General features: G+C 46.8%; 1 protein-coding gene across 2 annotated transcripts; it reads right to left on the reverse strand.

Moving 5' to 3' along the window:
• Positions 1-25,497, reverse strand: CFAP53 (cilia and flagella associated protein 53). Of its 2 annotated transcripts, none has more exons than XM_074812511.1 (8): positions 25,318-25,497; positions 23,149-23,375; positions 19,763-19,936; positions 11,745-12,048; positions 7,944-8,162; positions 3,798-4,014; positions 2,596-2,698; positions 1-379 (listed from the first exon to the last, which is right to left on the reverse strand). In XM_074812511.1, exons 2-8 carry the CDS (start codon positions 23,187-23,189, stop codon positions 163-165), a joined length of 1,275 nt encoding a protein of 424 aa, XP_074668612.1. In that variant the 5' UTR covers positions 23,190-23,375; positions 25,318-25,497; the 3' UTR covers positions 1-162. The 2 variants fall into 2 exon arrangements, with proteins under 2 accessions (XP_074668612.1, XP_074668611.1); XM_074812510.1 differs by lacking the exon at positions 25,318-25,497 and adding an exon at positions 24,849-24,925.
• Between the last annotated feature and the right edge of the window lie 375 nt (positions 25,498-25,872).

The raw sequence follows: 25,872 nt of genomic DNA on the forward strand, positions 1-25,872 counted from the left end.
TAACCTTTAAAATAGTAAGTTTATTGTATTTTCCAGTTAAATATTTTGATCATCACAATGGAGAGGGGTCTGCTAACTCGAGTCAGTTATAAACACCCTTAGAAAACGTTTTTTTAAAGGCAACCAAGTGAGCTGAAAAATCATAAATTATTTTCTTGATATTTAAGACATTAGTTTTCTTCTCAAAGGGTGGGTTTTTGCTAGTTTCTCAAAAGGCCTTGATAGAATGTCCTGTACTCTTTCTTGGTAAGCTCTCTCTGCTGCTAGATCCGATTCATATTCTCGCTGCTTCTCTTCTTGCTCAGCATCACGGGCCTGTTGTCGATCGGCAATCTGAGCTTTGAGTTGCTCTTGGTAATCTTTTGCTTCCTTTCTTTTTCTGGAAATGGCACGAATAGATTATTTATGAAGTGCGGGTTAAAAAAATAACTTTTTTATTATTATTATTATTAAATCTGTTAGCAATCAACCTTTGACTAAAGAACCATGCAAAACTCCTTTTAGGTGTTAAGAATAACTACCCCTCCGTTAACCAAATGCCACATGCTGACCTTCGGAGAACGAATTGCATTCTCTCGTATCTCATAAAACAGATTGCAAAAATCAGTGCTTAACAAAAAAAAAAAAAAAGAGGAACACCTTGTAATCCACGTACCTTCCCTGCCCCTCAGAGTGGCAGTGAGAGGACAGAGAATGAGAGTATCAGATCTCAGTCCTTTCCTAGCTCAGGCTCGTTGCTGCAGCAGCCTTAGAGCCCGACTCCACTCCCTCACTCTGAAGATAAGTTACTGCCAGGGGGGAAGGCAGGGTGCAGGCTCCTGCTGCTGCATTGTACAGAGATGCTAGGAAATGGCTGTCAGAAGAAAACGTTCTTCCAGTCTACCTCGAGACTCACAGATTCTTTTCACTACCCTCTGGAGAAGCAGTGGAAGTCTACTGGCGTGTTCAGGCACTTCTGGAGCAGGAGCCACACAGACTCACAGACACTTAAAATGCCAACAGTCTAGTTGAGACTTGCGCACTAACGCAACGCACTTGAACCACCAACACTCCCTGACGCCGCTGAATGCCATCTTGGCTTAAGTGAAGCATATCCAAAATGAAGCTCAGCATGTTTCCTTCAGAAGGGTGAGATTTCAGAGAATCACAGAATCATCTCGGTTGGAAAAGCCCTTGGATCGTCCAGTCCAACCATGAACCTCACACTGACCGTTCCCAACTCCACCAGATCCCTCAGTGCTGGGTCAACCCGACTCTTCAACCCCTCCAGGGATGGGGACTCCCCCCCTGCCCTGGGCAGCCCATTCCAACGCCCAACAGCCCCTTCTGCAAAGAAATCCTTCCTAAGAGCCAGTCTGACCCTGCCCTGGAGCAGCTTGAGGCCATTCCCTCTTGTCCTGGTGCTTGTTCCTTGGCTCAAGAGACTCATCCCCCCTCTCTGCACCCTCCTTTCAGGGAGTTGTAGAGGGCCATGAGGTCTCCCCTCAGCCTCCTCTTCTCCACACTAAACCCCCCCAGTTCCCTCAGCCGCTCCCCATCACACCTGTGCTCCAGACCCTGCACCAGCTCCGTTGCCCTTCTCTGGACACGCTCGAGTCATTCAATGGCCTTTTTGGAGTGAGGGGCCCAAAACTGAACCCACTCATCGAGGGGCGGCCTCACCAGTGCCGAGTCCAGGGGTAAGATCCCTTCCCTGTCCCTGCTGGCCACGCTAGTGCTGATACAAGCCAGGATGCCATTGGCCTTCTTGGCCACCTGGGCACACTGCTGGCTCCTGTTCAGCCGGCTGGCAATCAACACCTCCAGGTCCCTCTCTGACTGGCAGCTCTCCAGCCACTCCTCCCCAAGTCTGTGGCGCTGCTGGGGGTTGATTTGTGCCCCAGCCGGGGGATTGTTGCCCATAAAGCCATCTGAGAACACAACAGACACTGGCTCTGGAAGGAGCTACTCGATAAGTCCCAAAGACAAGCAGGCAGAAAGGGCTGGATGACAAAAGGGAAATGAAGTGAAATAAGGCCCTTTGCCCTAGGCTTTGCATGACACCCAGAGGAACATTTCAGCTACTGCGAGTAACTGTGTTCTCACCCTGAGGAACTGTTCAGGTCAGGAGAAGCACGTGCAGTAGTCTGGTATTTTGGTGGCTGATTCTATGACTATTTAAGGGATGCGGGTGGGTGGAGTTTAGCAACAAGCCTTGCTGAGTTACCTAGTTCTCCTAGGTAAGTAATGAACTAACCTTTCATTAACCCTCCTCCCCAACCTCTGCCACTCCTAATGACAGCTCAGAGTATGAGGGGATGTATTTAATAAACATCATCGATGTAAGTCACATGATGGTTCAAAAAGACCAAAACAAGCATATGTAATGAAACACCATTATTTGTATGATGAGAGCAGAATTAGTGATTTAATACCAATCGCAATACAACAGGGCTGCGATTGAGGCATTTGGAGCTGATAGGCTACATGGTGGCAGAGCCTCTCTGACCAGAAAAAAGCCCACCCAGTGCTCTTAAAGTCATCTGAAAATGAGAATTAACCTATTCCCAAGTTTGATCTGCAAAGAAATGAACCAATGGCATAAAAGAAAAATACCTTGCGTGTTTTTCGTCTTCTACATGCTTGAGTTCTGTGATTGCTTCAGATAATAACTTCCTCTCTTGAGCAAGTTCTTCCTGCTCCTTTGCATTTCTCTGCACTGTAAAAAAAACACAACAAACTTTTAGAAGATAATACTAAGCTTCAAGGGACAGCGAGATTGTATTGAAGCCAAGCAGCATTCATAGCAAGCCTGAGCGATGTTGTTTCTGAAGAGGCACAAAAACAATAGCAAGTGTATTCCCAGCTTATTTGTTTTTCACCCACTTAGAAAAGATTTCACATTCAGAACTTCATCATCATGATAATAAGAAGATAATTAATAATAATGACTGCTTGCCCATGCAATCCTTACTTTGCTAGGCTTTGCTCTGTTGACAGCAATGGGAAATTAGTGTGAGGAATGCCTGTAGGAGTAAAGTTTCAGAAGCAGATTCAGGAACAGCAGCATTGTTGTCCCTCAACCACACAGCCCGCACACGTTGGGCCAGCTGGTGTTCCCAAAATCAGTGTGTTGTACTCCCTTTGGCTTTGCCGAGGCTGGCATTCAGGCCATAGGTTTGGTGCACAGACAGTGAGTTGTTATTACAGAATCACAGAATCATCTTGTTTGGAAAAGCCCTTGAAGCTCCTCCAGTCCAACCATGAACCTCACACTGACCGTTCCCAACTCCACCAGATCCCTCAGCGCTGGGTCAACCCGACTCTTCAACCCCTCCAGGGATGGGGACTCCCCCCCTGCCCTGGGCAGCCCATTCCAACGCCCAACAACCCCTTCTGCAAAGAAATCCTTCCTAAGAGCCAGTCTGACCCTGCCCTGGCACAGCTTGAGGCCATTCCCTCTTGTCCTGGCGCTTGTTCCTTGGCTCAAGAGACTCATCCCCCCTCTCTGCACCCTCCTTTCAGGGAGTTGCAGAGGGCCATGAGGTCTCCCCTCAGCCTCCTCTTCTCCACACTAAACCCCCCCAGTTCCCTCAGCCGCTCCCCATCACACCTGTGCTCCAGACCCTGCACCAGCTCCGTTGCCCTTCTCTGGACACGCTCGAGTCATTCAATGGCCTTTTTGGGGTGAGGGGCCCAAAACTGAACCCACTCATCAAGGGGCGGCCTCACCAGTGCCGAGTACAGGGGTAAGATCCCTTCCCAGTCCCTGCTGGCCACGCTGTTGCTGATACAAGCCAGGATATACCATTACTTACACTTCTCCTCAATCTGCAGTTGTCTTGTATTCAGGACATCTTTCAGTAGCTGCTTTCTAGCCTCCTTTTCTAATCGCATTTGCTCAGCCTTCTTGGCCCAAACCTTCGCCATCTCTTCTTTGAGCAGCTTGTCCTCTTCTTTTTCTTGCTGTTTCTCCTCCTCCAGCTGTTGAGCCAGGTGTGCCAGGTAAGTCTGTTGCTCCTTCAACAGCTCTTGCTGCAAACACACAGACATTTGCAGATTTGAGTAAATGAGTTCCAAAAAGCCTTTCAAAATGTGAAGTTTGAAAATGTGTTGCGGCCTAGAGCTCCATTCCAAACCCTGCCATGGGAAAGAGCTGTGCACACTCTTCTTCCTGGCCAGACGACAGTGCCTGGACAACAGCGTAAGAGCAGAACAAATACAGAGTGATCACTTCCCCCACAGCAGCTCAGCTGCCTACATGTGCTGGGTTTGTGTGGTGGGTTTTTGGTAGCAGGGGAGGGGGCTACAGCCGTGACCCCTGTGAGAAGCTGCTTGAAGCTCCCCCAGCTCCAAGTTGAACCCACCTCTGGCCAAGGCCAATCAGTGATGGTGGTGAGCCTCTGCGATAATGTATTTTAGAAGGGGAATTTGGGAGGAGTTGTGAGGAGGATTTAGGAGAAGGACGCCTCTGTGAACACCGAGGTCAGTGGGAGGAAGGAGGAGGAAGAGGGGGAGATGCACCAGAGCATGGAGCCCCCCTGTACCCTGTGGTGAGAGGGCAGGGCTCCCCCCATCACCCATGGGGGTCACTGGAGGAGCAGAGATTCACCTGCGGCCTGTGGGGGACCCCCAGGACTCTGTGGGGAGAAGCAGCCCCCACTGTTGTAGTTCAGTGCTGGGAGGTGCAACACGTGGGGGTGACCCACGGCGGAGCATCTCGGGAAGAATCATCCCGTGGGGAGAACTCATGGCAGAGAGAGTTTGTGGGGGACTGTCTGCTGTGAGAGGGACGTGACATGGAGCAGGGGGAGGAATGCAGAAGAGTGCTTCCCCCCAGCCTTGGGGGAAGGAACAGCAGCACTGACTGCACCCCCCATCCCCTGTGCTGCTGGGGGAGAAGGTAGAGATATTGGGGAGCCTGGGAAGAAGGGAGGGGTGGGGGGAGGTGGTTTTAAGATATGGTAACACTTCTCACTGTCCCATTTTGTCTGTTAAGGTCGTTGTTGTTAGTGTTTGAATTAAAGGGATGTCCTTTTTCTTCCCCTAACAAACATGCCTTTTGCCCATGACCATAATGGGTGAGTGACACACACACCCACCCCCCCACCCCCCCCGCCCATCCTTATGTCCATTCCTGAGCCTTTGGATTCATTTTTTCCTTCCCAGCACTGGGGGTAAGGGGTAAGTGAACAGATGCGTGGTGCTCAGCTGCCCTCTGGGCTCAAACCACAATGCTACCACACAGACATTTTACAAACTTTCCACAGCTGACCACACTATTTCACCATCACCTGCATTAGAAGCCTTGGGATCCAATAAATATTATAATAATTTTAATATAATAATAATAATAAATATCACCTCCTCTAATTTTGTGCCAAGGTCTAACAGTGAGTTATATAACTTCCCTAGCCTACAAGAGCTTCTAAATACCTTGAGCAGAGTAATAAATGCAGTTCCCTGCTCTGTCTTAAAGTTACCATGAGACCCATTTTCACTCTGAAGTTGGACAATCTCCTTGTTTTAAATTTAGGACGTGAAAGACACATCCATCGTTTCACGGCATCTCCAAGATATTTAACATGTTTTGCATCTATATATCCAGCTATTAAGGACTTAAAACCGTATCTTAGTATTAATGAATTAGAATGTTAAGTATTTACTTTCCTCTGCAGTTCCAAATATTTAATAAATCAGGTCCACGAAACAAAAATATTTTTCTAACCTCCATTGTGTCCATGCGGTATAAGGATGATGTATACAGATTAAATAAGAACAGAGGGACAAGATTCCAGGATTTCCTGAGAGTTCCCTTCTTTTGTCTAGCCTGGTAGCCTTGCTGATTGCAAACCATGCTTTAAAGTCCTCGCTGGGGTTTTAACAAATAATGGGCTTCTTCAGAGAAGCAGAGCACTGGCAGGAAGAGAGGCAACAGGCTATGCAACAAAAGAATCAACTTGTTCAGAGAAAAAGGCTTGTGGCTGATCTCATTTATACTGTGCAGTTGACTAAGGGTCACAGAATCAGTCTAGATGAGGTATTGCCCCCTCCCAAGCTGACTTGTATTTCCCGTAACGCCGTTCAAGTGATAAGCAACCAGTGGTGGTGGTAATGGCTGTTTCTGGGTGTGATGGCTGCATCTGACTCAAAGGGGATTTGGGGAGCCAGATAACAATAGAGTACCCAAGGGATAATTTGAACAATGCACCCACCTAACGAAACTGGCTGCTTGTGGCTTGGAGGGGCACACGTTGTGCTGGGTAAAAAACTGGCTGGATGGCCGGGCCCAAAGAGTTGTGGTGAATGGAGTTAAATCCAGTTGGCGGCCGGTCACGAGTGGTGTCCCCCAGGGCTCGGTTTTGGGGCCGCTTCTGTTTTTATTATCTAGATGAGGGGATTGAGTGCACCCTCAGTCAGTTTGCAGATGACACCAAGTTGGGTGGGAGTGTTGATCTGCTCGAGGGTAGGGAGGCTCTGCAGAGAGACCTGGCCAGGCTGGAGCGATGGGCTGAGGCCAACTGGAGGAGTTTCACTAAGGCCAAATGCCGGGTGCTGCACTTGGGCCACAACAACGCCCAGCAGCGCTACAGGCTTGGGGAGGAGTGGCTGGAGAGCTGCCAGTCAGAGAGGGACCTGGAGGTGTTGATTGCCAGCCGGCTGAACAGGAGCCAGCAGTGTGCCCAGGTGGCCAAGAAGGCCAATGGCATCCTGGCTTGCATCAGCACTAGCGTGGCCAGCAGGGACAGGGAAGGGATCTTACCCCTGGACTCGGCACTGGGGAGGCCGCCCCTCGATGAGTGGGTTCAGTTTTGGGCCCCTCACTCCAGAAAGGCCATTGAATGACTCGAGCGTGTCCAGAGAAGGGCAACGGAGCTGGTGCAGGGTCTGGAGCACAGGTGTGATGGGGAGCGGCTGAGGGAACTGGGGGGGTTTAGTGTGGAGAAGAGGAGGCTGAGGGGAGAACTCATGGCCCTCTACAGCTACCTGAAAGGAGGGTGCAGAGAGGGGGGATGAGTCTCTTGAACCAAGGAACCAGCGCCAGGCCAAGAGGGAATGGCCTCAAGCTGCGCCAGGGCAGGGTCAGACTGGCTCTTAGGAAGGATTTCTTTGCAGAAGGGGTTGTTGGGCGTTGGAATGGGCTGCCCAGGGCAGGGGGGGAGTCCCCATCCCTGGAGGGGTTGAAGAGTCGGGTTGACCCAGCGCTGAGGGATCTGGTGGAGTTGAGAACAGTCAGTGTGAGGTTCATGGTTGGACTGGAGGATCTTCAAAGTCTTTCCTAGCTGAGATGATTCTGTGATTCTGTGATTCTGTAACCACAGTGCTGGCAATGCCCGACTCAGGCTAAATTTGGAAGAAACTAACTTCTGTAGTCAGTATGCAAATATGAGTCAATTATCTTACTCCATAAATAGCGGACAGCCCAGGGCCGGTTGAGCTCTCCTGCATGGCAGCAGGCTGCACGCCAAGATCTCCCCTTGAGTAGGGACACCTCACAAGGTTACTCCTCGAGGTCTAGAGAGTCTTTGCTGCAACAGATTCTCAGGGTAAGTGATTAATAGCATGATAAAACTTTGAAATCTTAGCTAAGGGATAGAAAGGATTGATTGCGCACATATAATGCTTTAGACATAAACCACCGACTGAGTCTGGGGCTAGGGGTGGATCTAGCTGCACCTAGACTCCTCTCTGAGAAGTTTAGAAAGCAAAGGGGTCCACTCTGAACCTCGTGACTCAACGGGAGGGTGTCCCTGACAGTTTTGTCTGCCCTTGCCCTCTGTGCAGTAAATATCAAGCGAGCCTTGCCATCGAATCTTGTTAAACCGCTGCCACATTTACTATCAAGCTTTGTTAAATCGTTGTTTTATATCAATACACATATTGCTACTTCCCTCTGACGAGTGAAATGCATCACTCCATCCGCGACACCCCACAACTTCACAACGAACACCTCTGGCCCTTACTTTTCTTTTTGTTTTCTCCTCTGCGTCCTCATGGTGTTCCTGAAGAGATTTTTCTAAGATCTTCATCTCTAGGGCAAGTTCACCTTGTTTTTCTTCATGAAGACGATTCTTCTTGTCCTGTGCTGTGCTGAGCAACATATCCCTGCATTCCTTCTGTTTCCGTAGTTTTGCCATCTGAAGTTGTTTACTTTCTAGCTGAAGCAGTTGCTGTTGTTCTTCCTACAACAGTAAAAATAGCCAGCTTGTAAAATCATCACATAACTTCAAACTAAGTGATAGCTAGAATTAGCTTGATTGGAACATTGAAGAGCAAAGATAAATTTTTAAAGCCTTTCTTGCTGACATTAGAGAAATAGTGGCATCCATTAGACCTGTTAAAGCATGAACATTTTAGTATACCATTCATTAGAATTCAGGATTTTTTCTCTTTAACTATCACATGCACTTCAGTACTGAAACACTGGAATGCCAGATGCACTCCAAGGATTTCAAGTGGAGAGACAGAGTCTTCTCTTTAAAGAAATCAATATCATTACAGCACGTATGATCTATATCCAAGTCTTCACACGCAGCCATAACCACTAACTGGTAACAGAGCCACGTGTTCCTCCTGTTTCTGCATATATTATCTGTCCTGTGTCTGTGCAGACATAAGGTTGCACAAACTAATTGTATCCTTATATTCTGACTGGCAATTAATGAATTTCCATGTCTTCAAACCATTCCACTTTATATTGGAAAGAACAGGAAAATGGATGTAAAGTTGAGTTCTTAAGAAAGAAACAATGAAAACTAGCAAATGTATATTCAAGATCAAACAGGTATATGTATATTCCAGATTATTCAGCGAAAAGAAAAACAAAATCCCAAAGCAGCATCAATAAAATAACTTCACGCAATTCCTGAACATCCTGCATTTGAGTAAGTTTACAAGCACTCATAGTTGTAAAACAGTTTGTGGCCACCATTAGTCTATCTACAGGACTCAGAAACAATGCCTCAGCTGTCTGGAAGGTAGAGAGTTTTTTTGTTAATCTGTTTTTAAATTCAATGTCTCTTTTGTAACGTCAATAAATATTCTAACATGCATCAGCAAGTTTGCCACAAACAACGTGTCTAATCTTCCCCATACTGAAGCACAAACTGCACCTCCAAAGGAACGTAACTCGTTATGCTGGACATAAAGCACCCACTGACTCTTCCAGTGTTTCAAAGCCAAAGCTGAGGTTGCTGTCTTCCTGAATGGCCAGATTCACTTTCAGAAGCTGGTAAAACAGCTTTGAAACTCACTATCTATTATTTGAACCACTAAGCAATCCATAAAAACTTTAAACAGTAAAGAAGGAAGGAAGGTGGAAACAGTTAGCAGTCTACTAGGCAAGCTGGCACATGTTTTAGGCTGAATTCTGACATAAGTGAAGCTGTATAAGAGTAGCCAAGGATGAGATTTATGGTGCTTATTCTATAAAAGTTTATACGATGGGGCAACGCAACATTGCAAATGTACAAAGAAATTGTTACCAACCATCCATCTGCAAGCCAGGACCAAAGTGCTATGGCAGAAACTTGTCTAGCACTTGTGAGGCTACAGCCAGAAAAACATGATTTCAATCCCCTTCTCAAGAAGTCCCAATTCTATAACAGAGAGAAAAGACAGAGCAGGAGGAAGGCAGCTAATGTAGGTAATGTAGCTAACGCAAAAGTTGCTGTCTCTGTTTTGTCGTCCAGCCCGAGAGATCTGGATACACATATATGGTCTATTGTAGCAAAAGTGCAAATTTTGCTTCACTAAATTATATATTTCCATTGCAACAACCAGAAGAAACCATTATACAGACACTCAGCTGTCCACAGCGTGTCCTTCATGCAGATGAAACCCTTGATCATTACAGGCTACCAACTCCACACTGAGAAACTTGTAATGAGGCCATCTGTCACATCCCTCTTCTGCTGAGAAAGGATGACATCCCATCTTCAATACAGAACCTCTCCTTTAGGGACCCTCTGAAGAAAGCCTTTTTTCAGAGACTAAACCACTTCACCAGAAATGTATCTCCTTGACAGAGCCCAAGGCAGCTGTCTTCAGGGGAAGCTACAAAGTCTTCTATTCTAAGAGTGTTTTTCTGAAAAGGCCAGTTAAGTAGAATTGTTCTTTGCCTGGAAGGTTTGGCAGTGCCTTAAAAGTTTACAAGCAAATAATTTTATTTTGCATGTTTTTAAATAAGTGAAACGTTACAGTCTAGCTTGGAATAAGGACTTTACTGTTTTACAGCCAGGATTTTCAGAGCTTTAGATTCAATATTGTCATTATTTTTAAGAAGTAGTGGAGTTTCTTGCCAACATCAGCTTCCAGTGCCTGAGAGTACCCTGAGTGCTCATTCAATCGCTACATGTAAATAGCTCCAAGACAAAGACTGAGTCTGAACTAAATAGTCTCCCACAACTCACAAAGTCAACACAGAATACTGTGAACTAAAGCCAGCACAACTACAGCAAGTCTACACTGGGGAGAGATGAGGAAAAAAGAGGTTTGTGGCCAAACAGTTGGGCCAAGGGAGCCAAATGCCTCCCACGGTGTGACGCCCAACAGCAGCCAGCACTAATAGGTGAGAGAGCTTAGGCACTGCTTGCTAATTTGTTTTAAAAAAAATATATATAAATGGATGTAGATTCTGAAATTCAGTCAGCAGTTGGGATTTTTCATATAAATGTGTCTCCTCATGTATGTGTCAGGGTCCTGAGTGCACCAACAGGCTCTGCAACCTGTGAGCCTTGGATCAGAGAGCTGGGAAAAGGGTGAGAAAGGGCTGGGAGGAGTCGCTTGGGAGCAGCAGTTAGGCTGAGCTGCAGTTAGGCTCAGTCTTTCACCCTTGGTGCCTACGTGAGCTATGCTGCAGGTACGCCTGTGCCTGAGGTCGATCCTGACCCAGACCTGCTGACTTGAATTCCTGGCTTCACCTTCAAGTTCCTCACTCCAGACCTGCTGAGCAGTTTGGGATGTCTGACGACCCCGGTTACCACCAGCAGACAAGAGGGAACGGCTTTAAACTGCAACAGGGGAGGTTCAGACTGGACATTAGGAAAAAATGTTTCCCAGAAAGAGTGGTCAGAGAGTGGAATAGGCTGCCCAGGGAGGGGGTGGAGTCCCCATCCCTGGGTGTGTTTAAGGGTCGTTTGGATGAGCTATTGGGGGATGTGGTGTAGGGGAGAACTTTGTGGAGTAGGGCTGAGGGTTGGACTCGATGATCCCAAGGGTCTTTTCCAACCTGAAGGATTCTGTGATTCTGCTCTGCTCCCTTCCTTTGAGTACAGAGGGATGCTTGTCGGGGAGGACAGCGTACTCGCCTGCCCTGCTGTCACCCTCAGCTCCAGGCTCTCCTTCCCTTCTGGGAGCAGCACACTCTCGCTGCTTCCTTCCAGTGCACTTATCGTGATGAGTAAACATATATATCATGCTCTGAGATCTGGTGTCACACATTACAGCGGGGACACAAGACTCTCTAGCTATCCCGCAAGAAACTGGAAGTCAGAAAATTGCAAAGATGTCTGGCAAAAGGCTCTGAGAGGATTTGAATGCCAAAAGCCTTTACAATGCTAAGTTTCCAAAGCTCTATTTCCCTCTGTAAACAGGACTGAATTTGCCACAGCTCTGGAAAAGAGGCTTAGCATAATAGGACAGTCTCAGATACTAATGGAATCAGTGAAGATACAAATAAGGTAAGGATTAATCTAAATGTCTAGTAAGCCTATCATTAGGAGGGCCTTATAACAACGCTGAATTGAGAATGGTATGGAAATTACCAGCAGTCGAGCCTCTTCTTCCTTCAGCTGCTTTGCCTCCTCTTTGTGAGCACTGAGCATCGCTACCTGGGCACTGAGCACATCCAAGATTTCCCGATTCTGTTCTGCTGATTTCTGCCTCTCCATTGCCTCTCGCTTTTCCTTAGCCAACCTATCCTCTTCCCAAAGCTCTGCAAACATCTGCTCCTCCTTCTTCTGTTGCTTTTTCAATTCCTCCTTCAGAGCTAGTTGGGCCAGCCGGTCTTCACACAATTCCTTCTGATGCTTCTTCATCCACTGTACACGAAGCTCCTCGCATTGTTCTCTAAAAGGCAACATAAAAGTTTAAAAAAAAAAAAGTCTCAAAGTAATAAGCAAGTCTGGAGGTGTGTGATGGATGGAGGCTCCCAGGTCACAACTACTCGAAGAACTACAGCTCAGGATGCCAATTCTACACCTGGTTCGACGCTGACTCCTTGTGAGGCTTAAGAAATCACAAAGAGCCTGATTTGATGGAGATTTTGACACTAACGAGTTGAAGAGCAAATCCTATATTTGCAGTTGTAAAAAAAATTCTATATATACATTCACAATATATACATATCATATATACAATGTGTATTTTATATAAAATGTATATATGTAGTCGGAACATGCACTGTGTTGGGTTTGTATATATCTATATACTTTTTTTTACCATGCACACTACACTTGTTCAAACATGTAGGTTGCTCTTTACTCAAACGAAGATTTAGAATAGGTTTATTAGTCACTTGAAAGCTCATTCACATTCAGAAAATACTTTGAGCACAGAAATTTAGGTTACACAGTTGAATAGCAACTATTAGAAAATTTTTTTAATGAAGTTTTGTGAGATAATTCAGAAAAGTTGCAATAAAAGTCTGGAGAAGCTAGAAGGTCAAACAAGTAATGCAGCTTTCAGTTTTCACTTACTTACCACAACTGAGTTGCATGTAAGCAGATATTTATCTTTGGTTGAAGAACAAACAGCTATTTACAGATTCTGCTTTTATTTTTGCAAACGGAGCACTACTGAGATCAACATATGCTATCAAACAATATTTAATTTGAACAATATACAAGCATTTTAATTCTGTTCTACAACCAGGATATAGATTTTCATAAAATCAAAATGTGGAACTAGCAGACAGTGGTGAAGATCTACAAGTGTTAAGGATCTACAAGCTCTAAGGATGTGTGATAGACACACATGAATGCTGTGAAGTAAAAAGATACCTCACAATTCCACGCTGAATGAAACCATCTCCTACAGATCATTGCAATGCTATTTAGGAATTCATAGCAGACATCATAAGATATCACTGACTGAATTTTGAGCCACCACATGACAGCAGCAGGTGCCTGTATAACGTGAAATACTACTACTTTATACAATGTTTAGCTGACAATCCTGTGTAGCAAAAATATTAAATATTCATCAAGTAACTCTCTCATAGTACTATCAGTCTCCACATCAGGATAGTTATTTCATTTTCATAACTACAGCAATGAAACAAAATCTGAATCAATTCCATTGCCTAAGATTTTTTTCTTCCCCACTTAAAAGCAAAATTATGTTTGCCAGCACTAAAAGTAGATATTTGGTGCTTTTACATGTTCTGTGGTTCTGCTAAGGATCTGTCTTTGCAAAATCTTCACTTTTCTAAATGATTCCTAAGTCCAGTATAGCTGCTGTCTCCATCTAAACCCACATCTATATTCCCTGACCTGGGTTTTGGGTATAGAATTAATAGAAGCATTCACACTTCCACAGAAGCTACAGAAACAATACAAATTTGGCCTCTCCCTCAGGTCACCTGCTACATCTACACTGGCAATAAGGCAAACAGGGAAAGAGTTTAGCAACACAGGATGTGACTGGTGGTTTATAACTCATTTCTGCCCCAAAACTAGTAAGATTATGCTCTAGAACAATGGTTTCTTTACTTGATCCTGCTCCTTCGTCACCTCCTGCTAACAAGCTAACAAGCACAGCTCCTGGTGTCATTAATATGTGGCTGAGGCAACTACCAGTGTGTAATAATTATGTGTTGGCTTACAAGATCTTCCAAAGCTTTACCAATAAAACTCCATGCTAAGCCAGCCTAATAAAAATTACTTAGGGCTTACAAACTACAAAGAGCATTTCCCTGAATAACCCTCCTCCGGTTCAGAACTGGCTGAACAAGCTGCTGACAGCCAGAAAAAGTGACAGTGCCGAAAGCCAGCCTGACCCTGTTCTCAGTGCCACAGTGACAGCCATCCAACCAATCCAACTGACAGCGGAGCCGTGCAAAACCAGAGCTGGGACTGCAGAGGGGATTGCTACACCTCGCTCTCCCTTGGTGCTGCAGGAGCGAGATACAGCCAAAGAACACAGCGCTTGAGCTGTAATTTCATGTAGAAGCAGAGGTCTCGCCATATTTTCTTCCTGTCAGCATTCACTGGTTGCTGCCTCACATTTCAGCTGTATCTTCTGAGGCCAAGGGCATCTCTCTCTTCATCCTCTATTTGTAAAGCACCTCATGCCACAGAGGCAGTGGTGAAAGGTGCTAAGCACTATACACAAATGACAAAAGGGAAAGCGATGCCATAAAAACAAAAATCTCATTTTACTTGATATCCAGAAGGCATTTCTAACCTCTTAACTGTTCCTGACTGGGAAGAAACAAGTCATCTGCCAAGTCTGCCCTTTCATCAACATCAAGTTTCCATTAGATAAAACCTCTCACACTTGGCACTTTTCTCCCCCAATCCTAGGACAGGCCACATTCTCTAATCAAACTTTGCATTCTCTGGGGGTTGGGCTTGTATCCTCTAAAGGAGGAACTGTCCCTGGAACGAGGAACCTGTTTTGCTGATTAAGGATACCACTCGGACAGCAGAGTGAAAAGAGCAGGCGTGTTTTACTGGGGATAACTAAATAACGTAACAGAGTAATACAGGAAACATGCAGTAAGAAAAGACAGAATAGTGCACTGAAACAAGTAGGGAAATACAGGGTAATGCATCAACTCATTACTACATGAGAGAGGGAATAGCAATTAATAAAGATCCATCACCCCTTGCATACGTTACCAACATCCAGACCCGCAGGCGCTGGGCAGCCCCGGCTGCAGCCAGCGAGGATTTGTTGAGCCTTTCCCAGCAAGTGGGAAATCCTACGCGGTGCGTCCACCCGTAGGTGAGGCACCCAAAGTCGCTGTGAGCGGGTCCAGCTTTATGTACCAAAAATCAGGTAATCAGAATAACTGGCACCTTTGTTTTGAGCAGAAAATATCTGGTTTCACTCCTCAGTCAGATTCCCCCAGAGCCTGCCCAGGGCTCAAGGAGGAAGCCAAGGGAGTTTCCCTGCTTATCTAATTTCAGAATCACAGAATCAACTAGGTTGGAAAGGACCTTGAAGATCATCTAGTCCAACCATTAACCTAGCACTGCCAGTTCCCATCTACACCATATCTCTCAGCGCTATGTCGACCCTACTCTTAAACACCTCCAGGGATGGGGACTCCACCACCTCCCTGGGCAATCCATTCCACTGCCTAATAACCCGTCCTGTAAAGAAATACTTCCTGACATCTAGTCTAAACCTTCCCTGGCGCAACTTGAGGCCATTCCCTCTTGTCCTATCACTTGTTACTTGGTTAAAGAGACTCATCCCCCCTCTCTGCACCCTCTTTTCAGGGAGTTGTAGAGGGCCATGAGGTCTCCCCTCAGCCTCCTCTTCTCCACACTAAACCCCCCCAGTTCCCTCAGCCGCTCCCCATCACACCTGTGCTCCAGACCCTGCACCAGCTCCGTTGCCCTTCTCTGGACACGCTCGAGTCATTCAATGGCCTTTTTGGAGTGAGGGGCCCAAAACTGAACCCACTCATCGAGGGGCGGCCTCCCCAGTGCCGAGTCCAGGGGTAAGATCCCTTCCCTGTCCCTGCTGGCCACGCTAGTGCTGATACAGGCCAGGATGCCATTGGCCTTCTTGGCCACCTGGGCACACTGCTGGCTCATGTTCAGCCGGCTGTCAATCAACACCCCCAGGTCCCTCTCTGACTGGCAGCTCTCCAGCCACTCCTCCCCAAGCCTGTAGCACTGCTGGGGGTTGTTGTGGCCCAAGTGCAGCACCCGGCATTTGGCCTTAGTGAAACTCCCCCACTTGGCCTCAGCCCATCGCTCCAGCCTGGCCAGGTCTCTCTGCAGAGCCTCCCTACCCTCGAGCAGATCAACACTCCCACCCAACTTGGTGTCATCTGCAAACTGACTGAGGGTGCACTCGATCCCCTCATCTACATCATCAATAAAAACAGAAGCAGCCCCAAAACCGAGCCCTGGGGGACACCACTCATGACCGGCCGCCAACTGGATTTAACTCCATTCACCACAACTCTTTGGGCCCGGCCATCCAGCCAGTGTTTTACCCAGCAAAGCGTGTGCCCATCCAAGCCATGAGCTGCCAGTTCACCTCCTGTATGAGATGGGAACCTCCAGGAAAGCAGAGAGCAGCACAGTGATGTGCGCGCTCCAAGAGGTGCCCCTGCCTCCAAGCAGGTCAACAAACATACTCCATCACTACCAGGTTTCTTCCATTTTAACACTGGGATCTACCTTTCTACTCCTGGGCAGGAGTTAGCGGTGATTAAAGACCACAGTACTAATTAGTATTCATGAAAAACATATTTCTCAAATGTTCTGAGGGAAACATGCCATTATTAAGATTTGAAATCTTACACCATTAGAAATAACTGTGTTACCTTAACACAATGGGTTCAAAGTTCTCTCAGCAGTGAGAGAATAAAGAATTAGTTATCCTTTTTCATGATTATAAACTAATCTGAATTTAATTGAATTCTCAGAGGGGAAGAGAAGTTAAATAAAAGTTCAGCATGGTTAGAATTTTAATATAAAATAACCCTGTAATTGCTTGATTTCATCAAAATAATTCCTTCAAAGCAGCTTTTACAGCAACCTATAAACATCTGCTCCCCCAGATGGCTGTTTTTCTTCCTCACTTTGCTATCCTAAGCTTCTTAACATTAAAATTGTGCCTGTATGTAGCAACTTCCCAAAGACAGAAACTCCATTTATTCCCCCCCCCCCCAGGTTATTTATTCATTTTATGGCTGCAGTACAAAGCTGCTGTGATAACAACATTCTCTGTATGGATGCTTCTGATGTTATCACAAGAAAAAGGATATAATACGTGTTTTATGCACATTTTAAGAGATTGCAAATTTCTTTAAAGATACCAGCGATGAACATGCTCTCGGGCTAAAACTGGCTGAATATCTTTTCATACAAGTTGTAGCTCTTCATGAAAATGAATTCCAGCAGGACTCCAGTGGTCAAAGGACTCTGCCTTGTCACCTTGGGACAAAGGATTCTTCCTTCCTGGCTAATAACACTACTGAGAAGCTGTTAAATCTATACCCTCAGGCTACAGCTCCAAACCCAGCCCACACCGCTGATAAAAGAGCTGCCTGTTGCTGTACACTATAGGTGCTCCTATACCTCAGGTTTGAGGATCTATAGTGCAAAAAAGTGAAGCGCCTTGCTTAAAGTTAAAAGAAATACAAAGTATGTCTTAGGTTTCAGAAAGGCAATCAAAATAGCTGTAAATTCATAGGCAAAGAGAACCAGGAAATCATGGGTATATCCACCTTGTACTAATATGGCCTCCCAGGGCTCCTCTGGGTGTGCCCTGGAGCAACGGTCTCCAAAGTGGGGGTGTGCAAGACAATCTGCTGGGGTGCGGGGAGAAAATATGTTTTGTACCATTAATAAGTAACATTAAAAATATAAATACTGTTTATTTAATCCTAACCTCACCCTCTTTTTAATTTTTTTTTGCATATGTTTTATAATGTACATAATGTACTAGTACAATAGTAGAAGTATATAATTTATAAATCATTAAACATACCGGGGGTGAGTACTAAGAATTATTTTTACTTATAGGGGAGAGAAATCAAAGAGGTTTGGAGACCACTGCCCTATAGGACAGGTTATGATGCAACTACAGATTTCTGGTTGTGGATCTTCAATAAGTGTTTGGTCTCCCGAGCAGCAAAGCCTGCTCCCAGATCTCTGCATGGCCCAAGATGGTTTAGGAGGAAGAGTAACAGCTAACAGTGGGGGAAAACAGATTTTGCACTCAAAAGAAGACAAATACATGCAGATTCAGATATTAGAAGTTATTGATCACCACAGTAGAGACTTCCTTCCTCACTGGAAAAGGACAGAGAAGAAAAAACTTTAAAATATTACTAAGCATATACATGAAGAAAGATATATCTGCCTTTCAAAGGAGAGACCAACAGACAAGGTGAACTGTTGTCAGCTGGTGCTATTAAAGTTTTGGGTTTCTATAGGGCCTTTCATTTAAAAGTAGAGGAATGGAGGGAGGAACTGAGTATGGAAATATATTTCCATTACATCAGGACAGTCAAAGAGAAGGACTCTGTGCACTGTCGGATGAAGATTCATCTGCAAAGATACCCAAAGACTGCCACTCACAACAGCTGTGAAGAAAAATTATTTTGCTGCCTCTAAATACTCTGAAATACTGCAGCCAACAGAACGCCACCTAGTAAAGCTCCAGCAACACTTTTTGATGGGAAACTATGTGGCATGAATACTGCCTAGACCCAAAAGCAGACTGGGAAAGGTAGCAGGATGATGGGAATGATCCCATGAGACTGTGTGAACCATATATCAGTAGGTTGTACTGGGAAGAAAGAGGATTTGAAACATTAAGACAGGCAACTGCAGCATGAAAGTCCATGTATGTATCACCAGATGATGAGATTCGCTGGTGAGGTTCATTTTGCAATTAAAATATCTGAAATTAGGCATCTAAAACGGGAGTCTACATGTGAACTAAGTTCCCCTTCTGATCAATAGGAACCTGATCAATGCAGTCAGTGGAAGCTGGGTGCAGTTCACCCAGCAGACTGTTACATGCCAGCTTTAGGATGACATTAGGTTCCTTTAACTGTCCTGATCTCAATGAAGATCTACTGAGTAGAACACAGTTTCAGATTCCCGGTGAATATAAAGACACCAACACACAGACACCTACCTTTAGGTGTCTAAATCGCACGCTGAATCCCTTCTCCTTGGCACGTAAGACAAGCTACAAGTACAAAAGAAAAGGTGCTCCAGCAGCATCTCCTCTAAACAATTTTAAAAGTGAATTTCAACCACTTTGTGTGATGGGTAGAGAACAAACTAGGAATTGTAAATTGTGAGGGCCCATATTTTAAAACCAGCATTAACCTGCCTTAACAGCTGTCTCGGTCAATAAACGCCACATTTAAGAAACCAACATTTATCTGTGAAATTAGTTAATTAGAGTTTATACACAAGTGAAAGCAAGTGTTGATTTTTATCCCTAGCCTCTGCACACTGAGAAGCCGGTGTTGTGGATTTCCAGAGCACTGTAGGAGACCGGGAAGAGACACTTCAAATGGTTACAATTAAATTACATTAATATTATTTTTCTCCCATCCTCAGAAAACAAGATTTCCAAGAACTGAACAAGTCAGACTTCATGCCAAGGCCTCAGGGCCTGATAAGCACCTGCAAATCTTAATGACTTCAAAAGATGTTGCCAAATTCAGGAAGGTTTGGCACAGAACTTCAGGTTGCATTAAAACCTTAGCTTCGGCTGGTACTCTTTAAAAGTATACAATAAATAAAACCACTGTCTTTTTGGACACACTTAACTTTTCAAGAATCTTCAATGTATTAGCTTAATAAGCATGATTGAGGCCAAATTAACCTTCCATGAACCTTTTTCACTCCAGTAGTATAAAGCTGAAATGGAACTACACGCCAGAACAAGGAATTACAAAACAGCTGACTTGGCAGGTGAAAATGCAGGGATGCTCACCTTAATTTTTTTTATCATTTCAACCACATTCAACTTTCCTTCCTCAGTTTATTATTATCACCTTCTTGTTAAATTGCCTCTTCATATTTACTTCAGGCAAATTCTCTTTTATAAGTTATTTTTACAGCGATACCTGAATTGCTGTTCTCGTTTTTCAGCCACCAGTTGCTGTCTTTCTTTTTCTCTCTTCTCTCTCAGCAATTTTGCTCGCTCCCTCATTTTCTCTTGTTTCTCCTGTACTGTTTCTTCAAGTGACTCCATTTCAGCGAAGTACCTGCTTTCCTCTGCCTCCAGGAGCTCACGAAGCCTGCGATGGAAACGTTTAAATAAAAGCTAAAACAATCCTTCTGTTGAATGATAAAAGGTCTAGATTATTTGTTATGAGCACAAAACGGGTACCGGGCTCCTTTCAACACTTCTTACAAATGCCAAAGAAAACATCCAAGGGAACATCAAATTTTAATTCCGGGATCATTCCTGTTGTGCCCACGGAGGGGATCTTACAGCACAACAGGAGTGATTCTGTCCTGACAGAATTTAAGCTCCTTACCTTACAAACCCATTTCCAATGCTGCTTTACAACTTCAGTCCCCAGTTAAACAGATTCTTCTAATTTCCAGGCTACATTTGTCACTAGTTGATATCAGTTTGATCTTGTACTATTGTTATCCTTCAGCGTAATCCCTCCCTGGTATTTACCACCCTCCTCTATGCATCTATAATTGTATCTTCTCTTAAGCTACTTTTTATTTTAGCATCACTCCATAAACCATTTCATCCTGAAAGATCTCTGATGAGAAAATCATGTCGAATTGGCAATTTTTAAACACATCACCATTTAACTCTCTATTAATCCTAGCAGTAAGAAACCTGGGCCTAAGAAATCCAGAAACTCACTAATTCCACGCCAAATGCCACAGCAGCCTCTGGGAAATGACTCTCCCTTCTATGCAAAGGGATGCCCCTGCTACTGCGTGGACCTACGCTGGCACTGCTGGTGGGACTCACAGCAGCAAAGCCAGAGACCTGCTAATGCTGCAAACTGAACTGCACTCTCCTCACCAGGTACTGAGGCAAGCCTCCCTGCAAAAACAGCACGGCGATCTTAATCAGCTAAATAAAAACAAACCCCACGAAGTTCAACAAAAATCCTGCACCTGGGGAGGAATAACCTCACGCTAGCAGCTGGCTGGCTGGAAAGTGGCTCTGCAGAAAGGGACTCGGGGGTCCTGGCACAGAAGCCGCACGTAAGGCAGCACTGCACCCTTGAGGCAAAGAAGGCCAACAGCATCTTGGCCTGCAAGAGGAAAAGCACTGCCAGCACTGAGGGAGGTGATCCTTCACAGAATCATGTCTCGGTTGGTAGAGACCTTGAAGATCCTCCAGTCCAGCTATGAACCTCACACTGACCGTTCCCAACTCCACCACATCCCTCAGCGCTGGGTCAACCCGACTCTTCAACCCCTCCAGGGATGGGGACTCCCCCCCTGCCCTGGGCAGCCCATTCCAACGCCCAACAACCCCTTCTGCAAAGAAATCCTTCCTAAGAGCCAGTCTGACCCTGCCCTGGCGCAGCTTGAGGCCATTCCCTCTTGGCCTGGTGCTGGTTCCTTGGCTCAAGAGACTCATCCCCCCTCTCTGCACCCTCCTTTCAGGGAGTTGGAGAGGGCCATGAGGTCTCCCCTCAGCCTCCTCTTCTCCACACTAAACCCCCCCAGTTCCCTCAGCCGCTCCCCATCACACCTGTGCTCCAGACCCTGCACCAGCTCCGTTGCCCTTCTCTGGACACGCTCGAGTCATTCAATGGCCTTTTTGTAGTGAGGGGCCCTAAACTGAACCCACTCATCGAGGGGCGGCCTCACCAGTGCCGAGTCCAGGGGTAAGATCCCTTCCCTGTCCCTGCTGGCCACACTAGTGCTGATACAAGCCAGGATGCCATTGGCCTTCTTGGCCACCTGGGCACACTGCTGGCTCATTATCAATCACCCCCCCCAGGTCCCTCTCTGACTGGCAGCTCTCCAGCCACTCCTCCCCAAGCCTGTAGCGCTGCTGGGGGTTGTTGTGGCCCAAGTGCAGCACCCGGCATTTGGCCTTACTGAAACCCCCCTAGTCAGCCTCAGCCCATCGCTCCAGCCTGTCCAGGTCTCTCTGCAGAGCCTCCCTACCCTCGAGCAGATCAACACTCCCACCCAACTTGGTGTCATCTGCAAACTGACTGAGGGTGCACTCGATCCCCTCGTCTAGATCATCAATAAAGATGTTAAACAGGAGTGGCCCCAAAACCAAGCCCTGGGGGACACCACTTCCTCTCAGCACTGATGAGACCTCACCCGGCATGCTGGGCCCAGTTCTGGGCTCCCCAGTACAGGACAGATACCGACTCAGTGGAGCAAGCTCAGTGAACAGCCACTAAAATGATTAAGGGACTGGAGCAGCTCTCCTAAAAGGAGAATGTCTCCTAAAGCTCTCTCTCTCCTGTGAGATCTGGGACTGGTGAGCCTGGAGAGAAGGTTCAGGGGGATCTTATCAATGTATACAAACACCTGAAGGGAGGGAATGCAGAAAAGGGAGACAGCTTCTTCTCAGTAGTGCCCAGTGACAACAAGAGGCAACAGGCACAAACTAAAACATGTGAAATTCCACCTCAACACAAGAAAACACTTTTTTTTACTGTGATGGTGCTCAGATACTGGAACAGGTTGCCCACAGGGGTGATGGAGTTTCTGTGTGTGGAGATAAGCGAAACTCAAATGGATGCAGTTCTGGGCAACCTGCTCTAGGCGACTGCTTGAGCAGGAGTTGGACTAGATTATCCCAGGAGGTTCCTTCCAACCTCAGTGTACAATTGTTGGTGTACAATTCCTGTCCCATGAAGATACATTGAACCATACCAAACTGATGCACTTCACAACTCCAAAGTCACTTAACACAAAAGAGTAACTGAAAAATTAAATCATGATTTTTTTTCTAAGATCAGCACAATTCTGTTCTTTACAAGACAGTAATATGCCTTACCCTTATTATTTTTGAAAGATTTATAAATTTTTTATTTTTTTCAAATCCCTGTGCTGCAAAGTGTTACTTGCAGGACCTAAACATTAACTTGTTGACATTGCAACAAAACCCTCAGTTACAGCCAACAATAAGAGCTTCTGACACTTTGATCAAGTACTCTTCACTCTCTTTAAAAATCAAGCAACAAAAGTGCTGTAATACTACTTTTATCTTGCATTTGGCAGACAATGCTCTAAATGCCACCTAAACTGTACTAGTTACTGTGAATATGTATCTCTAGGGACTGGCTCAGTGACTAACAACAGGAGCCCAAAAGCTGCCTGACCACTAATTAAGCCCCCCTATGCTTCCTGTTACGATGAATAACAAATACCATGCCACAATGGATTGTGTGACGTACAGAGCTGAGCTCAACGGAGTGTTTTTCCCCTAATCATTCCTCTAAGCATACAGTTAAGTTGAAAACTGTAGGGCAGATATTATTATTTGCTACTTGTTTGATACCTCTCTCGCCTCTCCTCAGTCGCTGCCAGATACTCCTGCATTGTCGCATCCACTTTTCTCTGCACAGCACTGTGCAGCCATTTTAGTTCGTTGCGTTGATGCCACTCATAGACCTTGCGATGCTGGTTGTACAGCTTTAACAAACGAGCATCTTCGAGGAGTTCCTCTTCTTTCTGTCTGCGGGCCAAGAGAAAATCACTTCTTTGTCCTTTAGGAGGTTTGGCTCTCTGTAAGAGAAAGCATATGTCAGTGGTGAAAATAAAATCAGTAATTCTGCTTTTTTTTTTTAGTTGAATTCATGACCAAATAAGTACATAACACCAAATGATGAGAATTCGGGGTAATTAGAGGTAAATACCAACAAGCCTTGCCTTGAAGACCACATCACCACTACAAGAGCATGAAATAGCTTCAGGGCCCAGTACTTGCCTGTTGCCCAGGCTACAGCTTATACCTTACTCTATATATCCCAGGTGTCTACAGTCTGCTTTACAAACACCGAACAAATGTTCTCAGCACAGGTAACCTCCAGCCACCTCCTGCTCTGGCACAGCTCCCCAGGGCTCTGAGCACCTCCTCACTCACTGCTGCACCCCACCACACACACATGGGGCCCATGTACCCTCAAAGCAACATGGACAGCGGGATTGAGGCACCCTCAGCAAGTTCCCACTAACACCAAGCTGTGTGGGAAGGGATCCATCCCGAGAGACATGGACAGGCTGGAGAGGGGAGACGGGCAAACCTCCTGGAGTTCAACAAGGCCAAGGGCAAGGTCCTGCCCATGGGTCGGGGCGATCCCCAGCACAAATCCAGGCTGGGCGAGGAGTGGCTGGAGAGCAGCCCCAAGGAGAAGGACTTGGGGGGGTTGGGGGGATGGAAAATTGACTGTGAGCCAGCAATGTGCGCTGGCAGCCCAGAAAGCCACCCGTGTGCTGGGCTGCATCCAGAGCAGTGTGGACAGCAGGGCGAGGGGGGGGATTCTCCGCCTCTGCTCCACTCTGGTGAGACCCCCCTGCAGTGCTGGGTCCAGCTCTGGGGGCACCAACAGCAGAAGGACACAGACCTGCTCCAGTGGGGCCAGAGGAGGCCACGAAGATGCTCGGGGGGCTGGAGCAGCTCCCCTGTGAGGACAGGCTGAGAGAGTTGGGGGGGTTCAGCTGGAGAAGAGAAGACTCTGGGGAGACCTTAGAGCGGCCTCCCAGGACTGAAAGGGGCTACAGGAAAGGGGGGAGGGACTCTTGATCAGGGGGGTAGGGATAAGACGAGGGGTAAGGGTTTTAACCTGAAAGAGGGGAGATTTAGATGAGATCTAAGGAAGAAATTCTTCCCTGTGAGGGTGGTGAGGCCCTGGCACAGGTTGCCCAGAGAAGCTGTGGCTGCCCCCTCCCTGGAAGGGTTCAAGGCCAGGTTGGACGGGGCTTTGGGCAACCTGGGCTAGTGGAAGGGGTCCCTGCCCATGGCAGCAGGTTGGACTGGACCATCTTTAAGGTCCCTTCCGCTCTGCAAGTGCCCACTTGGACCAGCTCCCCCACAGACTCACAGCAGATGGCAGCGGGTCCTCCCAAGTCCCTCAGCCCGCACAGCACGGGGCTCCCCGCCCCACAGCGCTCCCGGCTCCCCTCAGAAGGCCCCGCCCCAAGGACCCCGCACCCCTCGGGAGCGGAGCGGACTCCACCCGCCCGAGCACGGCCCCTCACCAACGCAACGGAGCGCGGGAAAGGACCGGTCACCTCCCGGCACCGCCGCGGCACCTCCATCACTGGGGCCGCGCGTCCGTTGCTATGGCGAAGCCCGGCGGCGGACGTAACGTCACGACGTACGGGGACAGACGCGCCCGCGCGCGGGAACGCCCCTCGGCGCATGCGCAGCCCGGCGGGAAGGCTGAGGGAGGCGGCGGAGTGTCATGGCGCCGTGAGGTGGGCCTCGGTCTCCCCCCCGCCTCGCCGCCTCCAGCACCGGCTGTGCTGGCGCTACCGGCCCGCAGCCACCGCCCGGCAGCCGTGAGGGAGCGCAGGTCCCTGTCGCGCATCAGTCCCACAGAGCCCAGCTCCTGGTGCCCTTCGTCCCCGCGCCGTGAAGTGCATCCAGTGGAAACAGAGGCTGGCACAAAGGGGCGGAACAGTGAAAAAGCTTTGAGTTAATAAGTAAAGAAAAAAGAAGTGTTACCGTAAATTCGGTCTCAGAAGAACTCTCTAAGACTTAGTTTGACGTTTTAGAGGCAGGCATTCTTTATTGCAGCGCTGGACGCACGGGGGATCACTCCACCTAACGTGCATGCCGAAAGACAAAAGCACACTTATTAGATACAATAAAAGAAATGAATATTCATGTAATTTCCGAAAAGTACACACCTATTTCCAGAGGATCTAATACATACATTGCGTCGTGGTCTGTGGTGGTCCCTAGTGGTTGTTGAAGAGGTATTTTAGTGTCCTCTCCATGAACTCTGAGGTTTTTGCCATATAAGGCCTCGTCTTGGCTCATTGTCTATAAAGTTTCTCAGCTTTCTTATCTGTGGCTCCCACAGGTGTCCTGTTGGTTTCTCTGCCCTCCCCGGGATGGACCCATCACAGTTGCAAAAATTATGTCCTTGGGTGCGTTCTTGTCTGAGGCCCCTTACAGCAATTAGCACCAACTGCTTGCAGGCATCAGCTACAGGCATCAGAAGATCCAAGTTGAAGGGCAAGAATGGGTTCAGTGCATTGATTGTGGCTGTGTGAA

Source organism: Strix aluco, chromosome Z (assembly GCF_031877795.1).
Source record: "Strix aluco isolate bStrAlu1 chromosome Z, bStrAlu1.hap1, whole genome shotgun sequence".
In the NCBI taxonomy this organism is placed as follows: Eukaryota; Metazoa; Chordata; class Aves; order Strigiformes; family Strigidae; genus Strix; species Strix aluco.